The 18207-nt window shown below is 28.0% G+C and overlaps 2 protein-coding genes across 3 annotated transcripts; both read right to left on the bottom strand.

The window, feature by feature from the left end:
* Positions 1 to 6362: 6362 nt before the first annotated feature.
* Positions 6363 to 8506, bottom strand: LOC107021263. The gene is made up of 7 exons (XM_015221888.2): positions 8348 to 8506; positions 8086 to 8266; positions 7570 to 7619; positions 7371 to 7478; positions 7178 to 7273; positions 6867 to 6944; positions 6363 to 6790 (listed from the first exon to the last, which is right to left on the bottom strand). Exons 1-7 carry the CDS (start codon positions 8450 to 8452, stop codon positions 6635 to 6637), a joined length of 774 nt encoding a protein of 257 aa, XP_015077374.1. The 5' UTR covers positions 8453 to 8506; the 3' UTR covers positions 6363 to 6634.
* Positions 8507 to 12721: 4215 nt separating this feature from the next.
* On the bottom strand, positions 12722 to 14737 carry LOC107021264. Of its 2 annotated transcripts, XM_015221889.2 has the most exons (7): positions 14557 to 14737; positions 14294 to 14474; positions 13777 to 13826; positions 13578 to 13685; positions 13442 to 13481; positions 13205 to 13278; positions 12722 to 13112 (listed from the first exon to the last, which is right to left on the bottom strand). In XM_015221889.2, the coding sequence occupies exons 1-7, from the start codon at positions 14662 to 14664 to the stop codon at positions 13011 to 13013; spliced, it is 663 nt and encodes a 220-aa protein (XP_015077375.1). In that variant the 5' UTR covers positions 14665 to 14737; the 3' UTR covers positions 12722 to 13010. The 2 variants fall into 2 exon arrangements, with proteins under 2 accessions (XP_015077375.1, XP_027773573.1); XM_027917772.1 differs by lacking the exon at positions 13578 to 13685.
* Positions 14738 to 18207: the final 3470 nt, after the last annotated feature.

Raw genomic sequence — 18207 nt, 5'->3', positions numbered from 1 at the left:
TATATATATATATATATATATATATATTACCAATACATTCAAAAGTAATGTAAAATTATTTTAACTTAAAAACACTTAATATAAATCAATCTCAACACTCTTGAAAATAAAGTTTAGAAATAATTTTTTTTTAATTTGTCCTAATTTTTATTTTTTCATTTATTATTTCAAGATCATCATCACCTATCTGTCTACTACCCCTTAAAAAAATAATAAATACGAGTTAACCAAAATAAACAAAGAACCAAAACTTCAATTTATTCTTCCCTTTTACTCTTTTACTCTCAAACACAAAAAAATGGTATCGCCAAAAAAAAGTTCTACCTCTCGGCCGCCCACTGGAAACAAGAGGTCATTATCATCGCTCGACGATAAATCTCCTCCTTCGCAACGCCCAAAGGTTAGCACAAATTAATTTTCATACAATTTTTTTGTATAGTATTTTTGTGTACCATTGCTTTTTTTTCTTCTTCTTTATATGGATTGGTGTCAACTGATTTTTTTAGGCAAATGTTGACAATTTGAATTCATCTGAAAAATCGATGACACCATCGGAGAAAGCAAAGAAGTTATGCTCGACCGATCAATCAAAACTCGGCGGCAACAACTCAACTAACGAGAAAGTTGAATGTGCGACTGTTAGTTATCATGGTCATTAGAGTTGTTAATATGGGCTAGCTCACCCCATCTGGCTAATCCATACATGCTTTGATATTTTACGTGTCAGGCCGGGCTAGCCCATTTTTGGCGTGGGCTAGAAAGTGGTCGGCCCAACCCACAAGTGTGTGGGCTACAGGTTTGACGGGTCAGCCCACTTTTTTAAAAAAAATTATATTTTTTATAATTCTTAAATTAAATTTTAAATTATAATTTAAAATATTATCATAAATATCGACAAATAAAATTTATTTTTGAATTTTTTTTCAAATTGCTTTGACACGTGGCTCATTTTTATTGGCCATTGTTAGCCAAAAGTTGCACTCACTCTGCACTCACGCGCCCTACATGGGTGAAATCACGATTTTTGCCACGTAGGCACGCAAGGGGTAATATATTACTTAAAAAAAAAGTTGGAGGGGATAATAGGACCTCATCAAAGATAAGGTGTGTCGTAGGGATTTTGGGTATAGGCTAGGGGGGTAATTGGGTATTATCTCTAAATTAAATCTAAACTTTCATATATAAGGGTAAATTTGTCAAATCTAAATTAATTTATATTTATTTAAGTAGGTTTAAAGAATGGTTACAAGAAAATGAAAATAAGGGAGGTAGACGTAATATCGTAAACCACAGGGAAGGTGAGTGTTATAGAGCGAAGCCTGGAGGGAGGTTTCTGAAATTATCTCTATTTATTAAATTTTTTTTCAAGTAAAAGTATAAATATATAAATAAAAATATTAACCTAATTATTTTGAGTTTGGACTCTATTTAATTTTAAATTTTAATATTATATTATATTTTTTTAATTAATTCTTACTGTCCCACGGGTCGGCCCTACCTATATTTTTCAAGCCCATCAAATCAACAGACTTATTCAGACCGGGCTAAAAAGCTCTTTTCTTAAATGGGCTCAAAAAATCTTAGTCCAACCATATTAAATCCCGGGTTAGGCCAGGCCGGCCCACTGTGCCTAGCCCATATTGATGGCTCTAATAGTTATATTATTTTTTAAAAGAGAGTAATAATAAGATAGATGCTCGCAGGTGTAAAATATAAAAAATTAATTTTTTTTAATATAAATCATGAAGCTTTATTTTAAAATTCTTTTTACAGTAATGACGTGTTTATTTTAATTAAAAATATAATTTTTTTAAAAAAAAATTAAGAGTTGAACCATTTTTTCTATCAAACATTTTTTTTATATCTTTTAATAATTTTCGATTGTTAATGTAATTTATAGTATCTTTTCGTGATTTTTAAATAGGTATATTTTTATTTTCAAAAATTTAAACTTTTTATGTTGAAATTCACAATTAAAATTTAAAAGTTTAAATTTCAAATTTTTAATTGAAATTAATTCTCAATTAAATATATGTATCGGAAATTGTGAAGATAGTTTTCTTAATATTATATAGGAAAAACTTATATACCAATTTAGTTTATCAGAAATTGTTAAGATAGTTTTCTTAATATTATATAGGAAAAACTTATTTATACCAATTTAGTTTATTATAAATCATTGTAATAGTAACTTATATCATACTATGCTAACAATACACTAAACAAGTGCAGTATCATCAAATATGATAGTTGGCTCATGTATCTCTATTTTGACTTTCTAAAAAAATAAAAAATAAAAGGTGAGTTAAATTGCTTCTTGTGGTTACTCTATTACAAATATGAATTAACTAAGTAACTTTAACGCAAATATGATTAAAAAAACTAATCAAATTCTATTATTCACATTGAAAATTAGAAAATAATTTTTTATATATAGATAGAAAATAGTTATTCGAGATCTCGTTGACGTAAACTATAATAAATAGTCAATAAAGTTTTTGAAGCTTAGTTATACTGATAAAGACCGAGGAACTTATGACTTACATCACAGGTTTGAGAATTGCGTCATGCGAACTAAGCCTTGATTTGACATTTAAATAGAGAACGATATAGAGGTGATCCCGGCCATAATTGTTAAACAAGAAAATAATTTGGAAACGAAATTATAATGATTGAGAATATAAATTGAAAGAGATGTGAAATTCGAGAATAAAACCTTCAAATTTCAAGAACAGTGCTAAGAATCCTAATTGATCAGTTAAAACTAATTGTGATACTAATATAATCAATTCAAAAATTTAGATAAAAAAATATTTAGACCCCTATTTCGAAGAAATTACGAACAAAAATTAGTATAAGATTAATCATTATCTTTAATTTATGAATAAAAACCAACGACATCAAGTGAAAGAATTTGAGCCCGTCGGATTGACTTTAAAGTAGTTAAAAAATAAAAATTCAAACTAAATAATTTTTAAGTCAAAAAACAGAGGGATACTACTTTTTGATTTTTAACATTTTAAAATTTATTTTTATCATTGTCAAACATTTTCAAAAGTTAAAAATGACTTTAAAGTATATTTGATCAACTTTTAATTAAGCTAATTCAAACAATCTCTTAACCTCTTGAAGAGATAAATCTATAATTACCACACACATAGATGTTAAAAAAAAAACATCTGAAATATTAATATTAATCATATCTCGTCTAAAATAACAATATTCATCATGGAAAACATGGAAAAATCAATCTAAGAAAAAATGGATTCAAATCTACTTTATTGTGGAAATAATAACTAGGAAAGTTCAAGTTAGGAAACTTTTAAATTAGAAAACTTTAAAATATAGAACTTTTTAACTAGAAAACTTTGAACTTTGAACATTCAACTTTTTGGGTTCTCTTTTGGGCTTGAATTTTAACGCATTCTTTATACTCCCCTCATCTTTTCATATTTCGAAGGCTATGATCAATTTTAAGAGTTGACCCATATGAATTTCTCAATCACAAAAACTAATTAATTAATTAAGAATATTTTCCCTTTGACAATTTGGACTTTTATCGGATAGATTTTACATTTCAATTTGATATCAGAGTCAAGCTTAATCATATTTTTATTTAAACGATCTATCCACGGAACGCATATTATATATCTAATTTTGATTGCGTAATAGGATATTGAACAAACCACATTAATTCAAGTAAAATAAATATGTATTACTTTTGGACTATCCTGAATTGTTGAGATTTATCTAAGTGCGGAGTTAAAAGGGTAAAAATATTATCAAAAATTTCAAAAGGGCATATCAATTTTTTTTAACCAAAACGTTAAAATCGCTCACGATATAGCGATTTTGTCCGTCTGAAAAAGAAAAATCGCTGCTATAGCAGCGATTTCGTAAATTTGTTTTTTTTAAAATAAATAAATAAATAAATAAATAAACAAGCCGCTCCAAATGAAGCGATTTTCAAAATTAAAAAAAAATTATAATTTTTTTAATAAGTCACTGCTTTTGCAGCGACTTACATTAAAATTTTTATTTTTATTTTATTTTTTGCTGTATTTTAAAAAAAAATTAAGATCAAAAGGCAGCGATTTTGAATAATTTTTTTTTTAATTTTTAAAAATCATTGGCAGCAATTTTTGATTAAATTTTTTTAAAAAAATCAAATGTTGTAAAGGCAGCGATTTACACTTAATTTTTAATTTTTTTTAAAAATTTAATTAAATCGCTGCAAAAAAAATTAGCCGATAAAATAAAGTTTTCAAAAAAAAATTTAAGTGTAAATCGTTGCCTTTGCAACGATTTGATTTTAAAAAAATACTAAAAAAAAAATTAATTAAAAATCGCTACCTTGGCAGTGATTTTGGATAAAGCAAAAAAAATGGTTTAATGTAAGTCGCTGCAAAATTAAAAAAATTATAATTTTTTTTAATTTTGAAAATCGCTCTTTCAAATTTTATTTTATCTTTAAAAAAAAGAAATTTAAGAAATCGCTGCAACAGCAACAATTTGCTTTTTCCGACAGACAAAATCGCTACATCGTAAGCGATTTTGCCGTTTTAGTAAAAAAAAATTAATATGCCCTTTTGAAATTTTTAACAATTTTTTTATTCTTTTGGCTCCGGATTCAAATTTTTGTATAGGCTAATACAATCATTTATGTTGCAGACGACATTCAAATCCTCATCACATATTTAAATTTCAAACTTTTAATTAAAGGTGAAACAGTTTCATTACTATATCATAGCCCATATTGATAATCATTCGACCAGGTTTTACTAGTTTCCTCCACCTTTTTGTTATTTCTATAAGCTATATTTTATGAATTTATGTATGTGATGTCGTGGCACCCTAACATCCCAACCTCTTATATAAATTCATTCTTGTATATTATATTATTCACACTTTGAATATATATGTTCTCTCATGCATCTTAAATATGTGTTATATATAAACTTTTCTAATAAAACGACTTTATTAATGTTAATACAAACTAGAGCATCTGCTAGTTCGCTTGAATTTATAGTGAAGTAGCTAAATTATGGTAGAATATTCATGTGGTACTTTCTCAAACTTCCATCGAAGAGAAGCAAATGAAAGGCTTTTATAAAAATTTTCGTAGAATCGAGAATGAAGTTTTCATTCTGTACATGTCAGATCATGAATTAGTAACTGCTTCCAATTTTCAAAAAAAAAATACCAATTGTGTCGAACTTTTTTATTTTTGGAATAGTTACGGAATCTCCATGAATAGGATCAAACCTTATTCCATGGTATTTACATGAGGTTCCTCTTTAAGAAAGTCCCCGAGAGGGCTTAGTTGATCCATGATTTATGTTTCAATCTTTCGGATGACCCTAAAAACTGTTTTGTCATCTATGCTATCTAATCTTTCTAATTAAAAAAAATCATTAAATACAAACTTATATTTTCTATTTAATACATATATAAAAAAGAGAATCTTCAATCGGTGACGTGACACCACAACAAGAAAGGAATTCTTTTTATTTATTTATTTTTAAAACTAGTCTTTCTCTCCTCTTCAGAAACTATACATTTAGTCGTTATTAATGACTTCCAAATTTTACATAACTCCACATAAAACAACAGAACAAAATAGATATACGTGCTTATACGATTATGATTTTATTTTTCTTCCCTTATTCTCTGCTCATTTACGCAAAAAAAACATATGAAATTTGATTCAAATGAAAGCTGAAATAATAAGGGTGTATGTGTATATGTGTGTATGAGGCGTCTTTTAAATTGAGGAGTGTCTTTTCATTCTTTACTCGGTGTCATTTAAATGAAAAAGTGTGTCTTTTCATTCTTTAGTTGGTGTCTTTTAAAAGAAAGGGTGTGTCTTTCATTCTTTGGTTAGTAGTGACTATTTAAATTCAACTACCGCAAATTGACAAATATCGAGTTCGACTTTAATTTAACATTATCAGCATCATGTGTTTACATCATGTTAATACATGCGTGTCATATGTTTAAATTTATAGTTTATTTACTATATTAAATCGCGTATATTAATAAAAATTATATTAATTTTGTATAGAATCATATTGTTTTGTAAATTCTCTACTTTTAAGTATATCTTTTGTATACGGCCATTGTGGCCATGCTTATGAATGAAACTAATTATATATATACAAAAGAGAGTGTGCCGCACTGTGTAGTGTGTGTATGCTACATGGGCGCGCATGAATTTTAAATATATAGCAAGAGTAATATCTCTTTTGTGCTTGGGAGATGATCTTTAAACTTTTTGTTGTAATAAGGAGTCACCTCTCATTCTCTTGAACAAGCCTCAGTCTAACAATGTTTTGGCACTAATAACTACTATAGCCAAGAAATTCAATCCATAATAAATTTTCATAACAGGCAACTTAATACATTGTATACACATTATAAAACTAGAAAAGATATAACACATGCATCTATTCATGGACAATCTGATCTCAAATAGTATTTTCTCCTTCTGATTATCTATATGAGCATGTGAACCAATAGTAATTACATTATCAGGAAGCTTCTTAAGGCAACTGTGAACCAATAGTAATTACATTATCAGGAAGCTTCTCAAGCCGATTGTGAACCAATAGTAATTACATTATCAGGAAGCTTCTCAAGCCGACTGTAAACCAATAATAATTACATTATTAGGAAGCTTCTCAAGCCGAGTTTTAAATGTTGAATATAATTCTGCGTTTCCTGCCATTACTTTGTCAGCATCTTTCACGAACAAAATGAATGGCGAATTCCGGCTCTCATTGAATACAACCTGAAAAAGTATAATGAAATGTAACCCAAAAAAGGAAGGAACAGAAATTCCACATATTTATAGAAAGAATTTCCACCTCAAACAATGTATTAGCGAGTAACTTGTCCGGATAATCCACAGCAGGGGCGTGTAAGCACAGCTCGCTCATGACTGACTGAGAGGAAGAAATAAGAAAATGAATTGGAAGTAAAATTAAGACTGCATACTTAAAGAATGTTTAACTCAGTAAACTAATGGGAAATATTAAATAATGTGTTTAAGGTATATTATTTCTTGAAAATATATTAATAATAAATTATCGAGTGACTTTCCAAATCGTTCCTAACTATTGGACAAAACAACATTAAATAGTGAGGAAAGTCAAGGTACTCCAAGTTAGAGCCCTACCTCTTCACGATTTATCACGCAAATCATTGCATGTTCAGAAAGCTTTTTGCCCGCACCAGTCATAAAACGTTGCAAAAAAATCTCCACTGTTGTATTCTGCAGTGTGTTCACATTCTATTAGATATCAAACAAAATTTCTGCAGTGTATTCACATTAAATCCAAAAAAATTCAACAACAAAAATAGATGATAACCAGCATTGCAGTGGATGGAATTGTTTCTGTTTTAACCAGAGATCTCGAGTTTGTGTTTGAATCTTGAATATGAAGAAATTCTTGATATATTTTTCGCCAAATGGGATCCTAAACAATACAAATCTAAATTAATAAGGATGTTATACAAATACCGAATTAAAACAAATAGAAATAGTTTTAAATACTGCTAATTGAAAACCTGCGGAAACTCTGATATAAGTTTACACCAAGGCTTCTTCATTTCAGTACCTGAATGACACATGCAATCAATATCATCAAAGATAGACAAAACAGTGAACTTCTCAAGAAAATCAAAAAAGATAAATAAACTTTTCTTAATTTTTTTCCTATTATAATAAAAATAAACTTAAAAAACAGTAGACTTATTTAAAATAATTCCTTTTGAAGTGTTTGAATAAATTCAAAAGGTACTTATACGCACTTCATTTGAAGATAAAATAATAAAAACATGTCAAAAGTCCTTATAACATTGATTTACTATAATTTATGAATCTGTTTTGAGTTTTAATTATTTTAAGTGTTTTTAAGTTAGAAAAAAAAATTTAAAAAAATTTTAATAAAATACTTACAGACTGAATTTTAAGTTGAAGTAATAAAACTCAATCATCAGCACTAAAATACAATGGAAGTCCAAACAGACCCTTATATACGTTAAAATAGACGGAGCTAGTAATATGGAAAAAAAAAGGCTTGCCTTCTGCGACAGATCTGACTCCTTTTCTGGCAGCAACGCCGTCAACTTTTCCGGCAGCCAGAATTTTATCATTAGCCGAGCTGTTGCCGCAGAGTTTGGATCGATCTATCGAATATTGCTCCTTCAATTTCTCCCAGATCGGTACCGATTTTCCAGGTGAATCCACATCGTTATCATTTGCCTTAAAAATTCCACAAGAGAAAAAATAATCAACAAACACTAAAAAAAGAAAAAACTGAAGTGAAAATTAATCTATGTGAACCTTTGGACATCGCGAAGGAGGTTTATCATCGGACGATGATGACTTCTTTTTCCTTTTTTTTCTTTTGGGTGGTCGAGAGGCGGAACTTTTTCTCTGTGATACCATTTTGTTTTTTGGTTTTTGAGAGGAAAAGAGTGAGAGAAGAATAGGTTGGGTTTATGATTTTGATTAGCATTGGTTAGGGCAGTATTTATAGATTTTCCCATAGGGTAGTAGACAGGTAGGCGCTGATGGTGCGAAAAAATAAAGTTAAAAAATAAATTAAAAAAATTAAGACTTTTTAAGAAAATTTATCTATTTTTTTATGAAGCTTTATTTTTAAGAAAATATTATTTCATAAGTCTTTAGCTAAATTAGAAAAAGCATTTATAAATACTTGATTTAACGCTAAAATGATAAAAAAGATTAAGCCAAAAAATAAAAGTCATTCCAAACAAGTTTCAAATCTAATTATTGTAATAAGGCATTTATTTAAAAAGGGTAGCACGGATAAATTATAAAGAAAAAAAAATGTTGAGTTAAGTTTTTTTTATTGGAATTTTTTTATATATATCTAAGGATTTGAATTGTTAGTTATTTTAATTTATAATACCTTTTAAAAAAATTTATTTATAAATTGTATTTTCAGAACTTTGAAACTTTTATGCTGTCACCTACTTTTTAAAAAAAATGAAAATAAAAAAAATGATTTGTTTTATGTGGTTACTCCAATTAAAATGAGGATTAAAGTAATGATGTGAACCTATTTATGGTGAAGAGAAAATTACTCCCGCTCATTTTATTTTTTTTATAGTTATTTCTAATTATTTGTTTATTTTGACAAATTAAGAAAGGATTTAAAATTTCATCTATTATATCCTCAATTAAATAACTAATTAATTATAAAAATGTAAAACTTAGCATCCACTTCATAATTAATAGAGATAAAGTGATAAACACATTACGTCATTAATTATTTTTTTAATAAATATGTTACTTTAAAAATGGATAAATAATTAGAAACGGGGAGAATAATAAAAGTCTTCTATTCATATTTCGAAAATGAAGAAAATCCTTTCTTTGCATATAGAAAAGAATCCCTCGAGATTAAAGAAGTTGTTTAGGCATGATATATTATATTAGAAATTAATTAGTCAAAGTTCAAAAAGATTACCAAATTCCGGAATCAATAGATTTTGTTAGTTCTCCTAGTAAATCAAGTATAAATTACTACATATAGGCGTTTGCCTTCTTGATATTTTGTCCAAATATTGCTTTATTCTAAATTTATCGACTCTAGATAATTAAATGCAATTTCCTTGCATAACAAAGAATTTGTATTAATCTCTTGAATTCCTCATTTGAAATTATCCAATATAGCAAATGACTCAATTTTCTATTAATTCAATTTTGACTCAAATATTCACAAAATATGTGTAAACTTTTGAACGCTCGAAGAAGGAGGTTTTTCATTAGATGATGATGATGACATCTTCTTCCTATGGGAAGCCAAGAGCTAGAACGTGTTTTGGCGATATCATTTCTTGTCCACGCGAAAGAAGTGATAGAGAGGAATAGTTTGGGGTTTTGGTTCTTTGTTTTGTTTTGTTTACTTTCACGTGAGCGGTCAAGAGGCAGAACGTTTTTTTGGTGATAACATTTTCTTGTCCTTTAAAGGAAAAATGTTTAGTTTTTTTTCTGTGGGCGGTCAAGAGCCAGAACATTTTTTTGGTGATACATTTTCTAGTCTTTTAAAGAAAAACAGTTAAGTTTCTTTTCTGTGGCCGGTCAAGAGCCAGAACGTTATTTTGGCGATACCATTTTCTTGTCCTTCAAAGCAAAAGAGTGATAGAGAGAAATATAATTCAAATACCGGTTGTCTCATGTGTAACTGCTTCCATATTTTGTTGACCAAAAACAAAAGTGGATTTGGTTTGTGTGGTTACTCCATTCCAAATGTGAATTAACTAAGTAACATGAACTTATTGTGGTGAAAATAAAACTAATCAAGATCTATTATTCCCATTTCAAAAATGTAGAAAAATACTTTCTTCATAGATAGAAAAGAACCCTTTGAGATTAAAGAAATTGTTGAGACATAATATAATTAATTGGGACAGAGTACAAGTACTCTCGTATATAATGACGAAAGCTCAGCGACACACGTTAACTAAATTAAGATATTATTATCTTAGAAATATATTTTTTTTAATTTTATACACCTTTTGGATTATGTGGCACATTCCGTAACTCCACGTAGTTGAGGTGTGTGGAAGATGTTTGGATGCCACATAAGCCAAAAAAGTGTACAAAATAACCAAAATTAATGAATTGGGGTAATACGACCTTAATTTAGTTACGATGTGTCTTTAAAATTTCATGCATAGTCTAAGGGATAATTGTATCTTATCTCTAATTAATTAGTCAATTATGTTTCTTAATCTTAGTTCAAGTGGCAAAGGTCGAGGGACTTGTGACTTAGGTCACATATTTGAGTCTAATGTCATGCTAATTTAGTTATGTATTGATATTTAAGTGAAGAAGGATACAGAAATGCATCCAATATTCTCAATATTTGAAGATTGAGGTGGGTTCAACTCAATCACCTTCACATAGTCATTAATTTCAAAACTCTATCATAATAATATTTGGGGCAAATTGTATGAACTAACAAACTATCAAACTCAAATCAAATGTTATAGTCGTACTTTATTTTATTTGTAATACGCAGCAAATATCCCATTTTTTTGCCATATGATTCAGTATACAATTACCCATTCGGTATATGTATAAAATATATAAAACACATTTCTGTTTGTATAAAGCGAAGTAAAAATATACATAAAAATAAAAATACATATATTTTTGTCCAAAGCTCTTATAACTATACAAATACAAATGTTATTATACAAATTACAATGTACAAGTGAATTTATACAAAACAAAATAATTTATATAAAATTAGACGTATCTAGCGAATTATACAAATCAAAAGTTCCATAAAAAACATAAAATTTGTTATGAAAAACAATTATGCACATTATAGTTATAACATATAAATATGATTTTTATGTTTGCTATATATAAAAATTGCTCTATTATCTATCATTTTTAAAGCGTGAATACTTTTTAGATTTTTTTTACTATATAAATATATTTTTATTGACATTTAAAATTTTTAGTACTAATTGTTAAAGAATACGCACACAACATGCGTAAAAATTAATACTAAGTGAAAATGAAATTTAAAATATCAAGAACTTTCTTTTTAAAAAAATCAATTTAAATTAGGAAAAATTATTGAAATACAAGTTTCATGTTTTTCTTATTTTCAATATCTGTTTTTATTTCTAAAACCTCTAATATTCCTTATTTCTTTCCTAACGTATTTAATATATCCGAGCTACATATTAAAGTATTCGAGTCAATATTTAATGTATCCGAGCTATATAATATGTATCCGATTTATTTTATAATGTATCCGAGATACATATTATGTATCTGATCTAGTTTTTAATGTATTGAAGATACATATTATGTATCCGATCTAGTTTTTAATGTATCTGATCTACATATTATATATCCGGTTTATGTTATAATGAATGCGAAATACTCTTTAATGTATTTGAATGGTATAAATTTTAAAGAATTATTATAATTAAAGAAAATAGAAATAAAATGTAATTAAATCTTTACACTATGAAATTTGGTAAATTATAATGGAAGTGTTCTAGTGTGGTGGCACCTCCAGCCTTATATATGGATCCACCAATGTGTATTATAGGCACCTTGAATATGTTCTGTGGAGTTGGCCCAACCCAACCCGTCAGGGTTAGAGAGTTAAATGGTTTGGGCGAGCTGACGATGATGTTATGTTGTGATATGTTTGGGTTGTTTGACACTTCTTAGACAATGTCAAACACGGCAAGAGAGTTAATGTTCAGTTGGAAGGGCATGAGAAGGAGAAGACGAAGGGATTGGAATATGATTCCACTAGAGCTAATGTGGGTTGTTTAAAAAGAGAGAAACAAGAGATCTTTTGAAGGTGTGGTAGGTTTTCTTCTCTTATTTTCTTTTGGTGCACTAATAAAGTTTCTTGTTATATGGGACTTTGTAGAGAACCATATGATAAATTCTCTACTTTTAGGTACATCTCTTGTATACGGCCATTTGGCCATGCTTATGAATGAAACTATATATTATATATACAAAAGAGAATGTGCCGTACTATGTAGTGAGTGTGTATGCTACATGGGAGGGCATGAATTTTTATATGTAGCAAGACTAATATCTCTTTTGTGCTTCGAAGATGATCTTTTAAACTTTTTGTTGTAATGAGTCACCTCTCATTCTCTTGATCAAGCACCAGTCTAACAATGTTTTAGCACCAATAACTACTATAGCCAAGAAATTTAATCCATAATAAATTTTCATACAGGTCTTTTAATACACTGTATACACATTATAAAATTAGAAAAGATATAACACATGCATCTATATTCGTGGGCAATCTGATCTCAAATAGTATCTTCTCCTTATGATTATCTGTATGAGCGTGTGAACCAATAGTAATTACATTATCAGGAAGCTTCTCAAGCCGACTGTGAACCAATCGTAATTACATTATTAGGAAGCTTCTCAAGCCGATTGTGAACCAATAATAATTACATTATCAGGAAGCTTCTCAAGCCGAGTTTGAATATAATTCTGAGTTTCTTGCCATTACTTTGTCAGCATTTTTCACCAACAAAATGAATGGTGAATTCCGGCTCTCATTGAATACAACCTGAAAAAGTATAATGAAATGTAAAAGTAAAAAAGTTTAACCCAAAAAAGGAAGGAACAGAAATTCCGCATATTTATAGAAAGAATTCCCACCTCAAATAATGTATTAGCGAGTAACTTGTCCGGATCATCCACAGCAGGGGCGTGTAAGCGCAGCTCATGACTGACTGAGAGGAAGAAATAAGAAAATGAATTGGAAGTAAAATTAAGACTGCATACTCAAAGAATGTTTAGCTTAGTAAACTAATGGGAAATATTAAATAATGTGTTTAAGGTATATATGATTTATCACGCAAATCATTGCATGTTCAGAAAGGTTTTTGGCCGCACCAGTCATAAAGCATTGCTCAAAAATCTCCACTGTTGAATTCTGCAGTGTATTCACATTATATTAGATATCAAACAAAATTTCTGCAGTGTATTCACATTAAATCCAAAAAATTCAACAACAAAAATAGATGATAACCAGCATTGCAGTGGATGAAATTGTTTCTATTTTAACCAGAGATCTCGAGTTTGTGTTTGAATTTTGAGTATAAAGAAATTCTTGATATACTTTCCACCAAATGGAATCCTAAACAAAACAATTCTAAATTAATAAGGATGTTATACAAATACCGAATTAAAACAAAAAGAAATAATTTTAAATACTACTAATTGAAAACCTGCGGAAACTCTGCTATAAGTTGACACCAAGGCTTCTTCATTTCAGTACCTGAATGACACATGCATTCAATATCATCAAAGATAGACAAAACAGTGAACTTCTCAATAAAATCAAAAAAGATAAATAAACTTTTCTTAATTTTTTTCCTATTATAATAAAAATAAACTTAAAAAACAGTAGACTTATTTAAAATAATTCCTTTTGAAGTGTTTGAATAAATTCAAAAGTACCTATACGCACTTCATTTGAAGATAAAATAATTAAAACATGTCAAAAGTCCTTATAAAATTGATTTACTATAATTTATGAGTCTGTTTTGAGTTTTAATTATTTTAAGTGTTTTTAAGTTAGAAAAAATTTTTAAATTTTTTTTTAATAAAATACTTACAGACACTGAATTTTAAGTTGAAGTAATAAAACTCAATCATCAGCACTAAAATACAATGGAAGTCCAAACAGACCCTTATATACGTTAAAATAGACGGAGCTAGTAATATGAAAAAAAAAACGCTTGCCTTCTGTGACAGATCTGACACCTTTTCTGGCAGCAACGCCGTCAACTTTTCCGGCAGCCTGAACTTTATCATTAGCGGAGCTGTTGCCGCAGAGTTTGGATCGATCTATCGAATATTGCTCCTTCAATTTCTCCCAGATCGGTACCGATTTTCCAGGTGAATCCACATCGTTATCATTTGCCTAAAAAATTCCACAAGAGAAAAAAAAATCAACAAACACTAAAAAAAAGAAAAAATTGAAGTGAAAATTAATTTATGTGAACCTTTGGATATCGCGAAGGAGGTTTATCATCGGACGATGATGATGACTTCTTTTTCCTTTTTTTTCTTGTGGGTGGTTGAGAGGCAGAACTTTTTCTTTGTGATACCATTTTGTTTTTGGTTTTTGAGAGGAAAAGAGTGAGAGAAGAATAGGTTGGGTTTATGGTTTTGATTAGAATTGGTTAGGGCAGTATTTATTGATTTTCTCAAAGGGTAGTAGACAGGTAGGAGCTGATGGTGTGAGAAAATAAAGTTAAAAAATAAATAAATAAAAAATTAAGACTTTTTAAGAAAATTTATCTATTTTTTTATGAAGCTTTATTTTTAAGAAAATATTATTTCATAAGTCTTTAGGTAAATTAGAAAAAGCATTTATAAATACTTGATTTAACGCTAAAATGATGAAAAAAATAAGCTAAAAAATAAAAGTCATTCCAAACAAGCTTCAAATCTAATTATGGTAATAAGGCATTTATTTAAAAAGGGTAGCACGGATAAACTATAAAGAAAAAAAAAATGTTGAGTAAAGTTTTTTTTATTGGAATTTTTTTTTATATATATCTAAGGATTTGAAATGTTAGTTATTTTAATTTATAATACCTTTTTAAAAAATTTATTTATAAATTGTATTTTCAGAACTTTGAAACTTTTATGCTGTCACCTACTTTTTAAAAAAAATGAAAATAAAAAAAATGATTTGTTTTATGTGGTTACTCCAATTAAAATGAGGATTAAAGTAATGATGTGAACCTATTTATGGTGAAGAGAAAATTACTCCCGCTAATTATTTATTATTATTTTTTTATAGTTATTTCTAATTATTTGTTATTTTGACAAATTAAGAAAGGATTTAAAATTTAGTCTATTATATCCTCAATTAAATGACTAATTAATTTGAAAAATGTAAAACTTAGCATCCACTTCATAATTAATAGAGGTAAAGTGATAAACACATTATGTCATTAATTATTTTTTTAATAAATATGTTACTTTAAAAATGGATAAATAATTAGAAACGGGGAGAATAATAAAAGTCTTCTATTCATATTTTGAAAATGAAGAAAATCCTTTCTTTGCAGATAGAAAAGAATCCCTTCAGATTAAAGAAGTTATTTAGGCATGATATATTATATTAGTAATTAATTAGTCAAAGTTCAAAAAGATTACCAAATTGCGGAATCAATAGATATTGTTAGTGCTCCTAGTGAATCAAATATAAATTACTATATATAGGGGTTTGCCTTCTTGATATTTTGTTCAGATATTGCTTTATTCTAAATTTATCGACTCTAGATAATTAAATGCAATTTCCTTGCATAACAAAGAATTTGTATTAATCTCTTGAATTCCTCATTTGAAATTATCCAATATAGCAAATGACTCTCAATTTTCTTTTAATTCAATTTTGACTCAAATATTCACTAAATATGTTTAAACTTTTGAACGCTCGAAGAAGGAGGTTTATCATTAGATGATGATGATGACATCTTCTTTCCTATGGGAAGCCAAGAGCTAGAACGTGTTTTGGCGATATCATTTCTTGTCCACGCGAAAGAAGTGATAGAGAGGAATAGTTTGGGGTTTTGGTTCTTTGTTTTGTTTTGTTTACTTTCACGTGAGCGATCAAGAGGCAGAACGTTTTTTTGGTGATAACATTTTCTTGTCCTTTAAAGGAAAAATGTTTAGTTTTTTTTTCTGTGGGCGGTCAAGAGCCAGAACATTTTGTTGGTGATACATTTTCTAGTCTTTTAAAGAAAAACAGTTAAGTTTCTTTTCTGTGGGCGGTCAAGAGGCAGAACGTTATTTTGGCGATACCATTTTCTTTTCCTTCAAAGCAAAAGAGTGATAGAGAGAAATATCATTCAAATACTGGTTGTCTCATGTGTAACTGCTTCCATATTTTGTTGACCAAAAACAAAAGTGAATTGGTTTGTGTGGTTACTCCATTCCAAATGTGAATTAACTAAGTAATATGAACTTATTTGTGGTAAAAATAAAACTAATCAAGATCTATTATTCACATTTCAAAAATGTAGAACAATACTTTCTTCATAGATAGAAAAGAACCCTTTGAGATTAAAGAAATCGTTGAGACGTAATATAATTAATTGGGACAGAGTATAAGTACTCTCGCAGATTATGACGAAATCTCAGAGACACACATTAACTAAATTAAGATTTTATTATCCTAGAAATATTTATTTTTTAATTTTATACACCTTTTGAATTATGTGGCACATTTCGTAACTCCACGTAGTTGAGGTGCGTGGAAGATGTTTGGATGCCACATAAGCCAAGAAAGTGTACAAAATAACAAAAAAAATTAATGAATTGGGGTAATACAACCTTAATTTAGTTACGATGTGTCTTTAAAATTTCATGCATAGTCTAAGAGATAATTGTATCTTATCTCTAATTAATTAGTCAATTAAGTTTCTTAATCTTAGTTCAAGTGGCAAAGGTCGAGGGACTTGTGACTTAGGTCACATATTTGAGTCTAATGTCATGCTTATTGAGTCATGTATTGATATTTAAGTGAAGAAGGATATAGAAATGCATCCAATATTCTCAATTTTTGAAGATTGAGGTCGGTTCAACTCAATCACCTTCACAATCATTAAATTCAAAAACTCCATCATAATAATATTTGGGGAAAATTGTATAAACTAACAAACTATCAATTCAAATCAAATGTTATAGTCGTACTTTATTTTATTTGTAATATGCGGCAAATATCCCATTTTTGTGCCATATAATTCAGTATACAATTACTCATTCGGTATACAAATGTATAAAATATATAAAAAACATTTGTGTTTGTATAAAGCAAAGTAAAAATATACATACAAATAAAAATACATATATTTTCGTTCTATACTCTTTTAACTATACAAATACAAATGTTATTATAAAAATTACAATGTACAAGTGAATGTATACAAAACAGAATAATTTATATAAAATTAGCCGTATCTAGCGAATTATACAAATCAAAAGTTCCATAGAAAACATAAAATTTGTTATGGAAAACAATCATGCACATTATAGTTATAACATATAAATATGATTTTATGTTTGCTATACATAAAAATTGCTTAATTATCTATCATTTTTAAAGCGTGAATACTTTCTAGATTTCTTTACTATTTAAATATGTTTTTACTGACATTTAAAATTTTTAGTACTAATTGTTAAAGAATACGCACACAACATGCGTAAGAAATAATACTAAGTGAAAATGAAATTTAAAATATCAAAAACTATCTTTTAAAAAAAAATCAATTTAAATTAGGAAAAATTATTGAAATACACGTTTCATATTTTTCTTATTTTCAATATCTCCTTTTATTTCTAAAAACCTCTAAAATTCCTTATTTCTTTCCTGATGTATTTAATATATCCGAGCTACATATTAATGTATCCGAGTCAATATTTAATGTATCCGAGCTATATAATATGTATCCAATTTATTTTATAATGTATCCGAGATACATATTATGTATCCGATCTAGTTTTTAATGTATTCAAGGTACATATTATATATCCGATCTAGTTTTTAATATATCTGATCTACATATTATATATCCGATTTTTGTTATAATGTATGCGAAACACTGTTTAATGTATTCGGAAGGTATAAATTTTAAAGAATT

Source organism: Solanum pennellii, chromosome 6 (genome assembly GCF_001406875.1).
Source record: "Solanum pennellii chromosome 6, SPENNV200".
NCBI lineage: Eukaryota > Viridiplantae > Streptophyta > Magnoliopsida > Solanales > Solanaceae > Solanum > Solanum pennellii.
The sequence above is the reverse complement of the archived record's forward strand: the minus strand, read 5'-3'. Positions and strand labels throughout refer to the sequence as shown.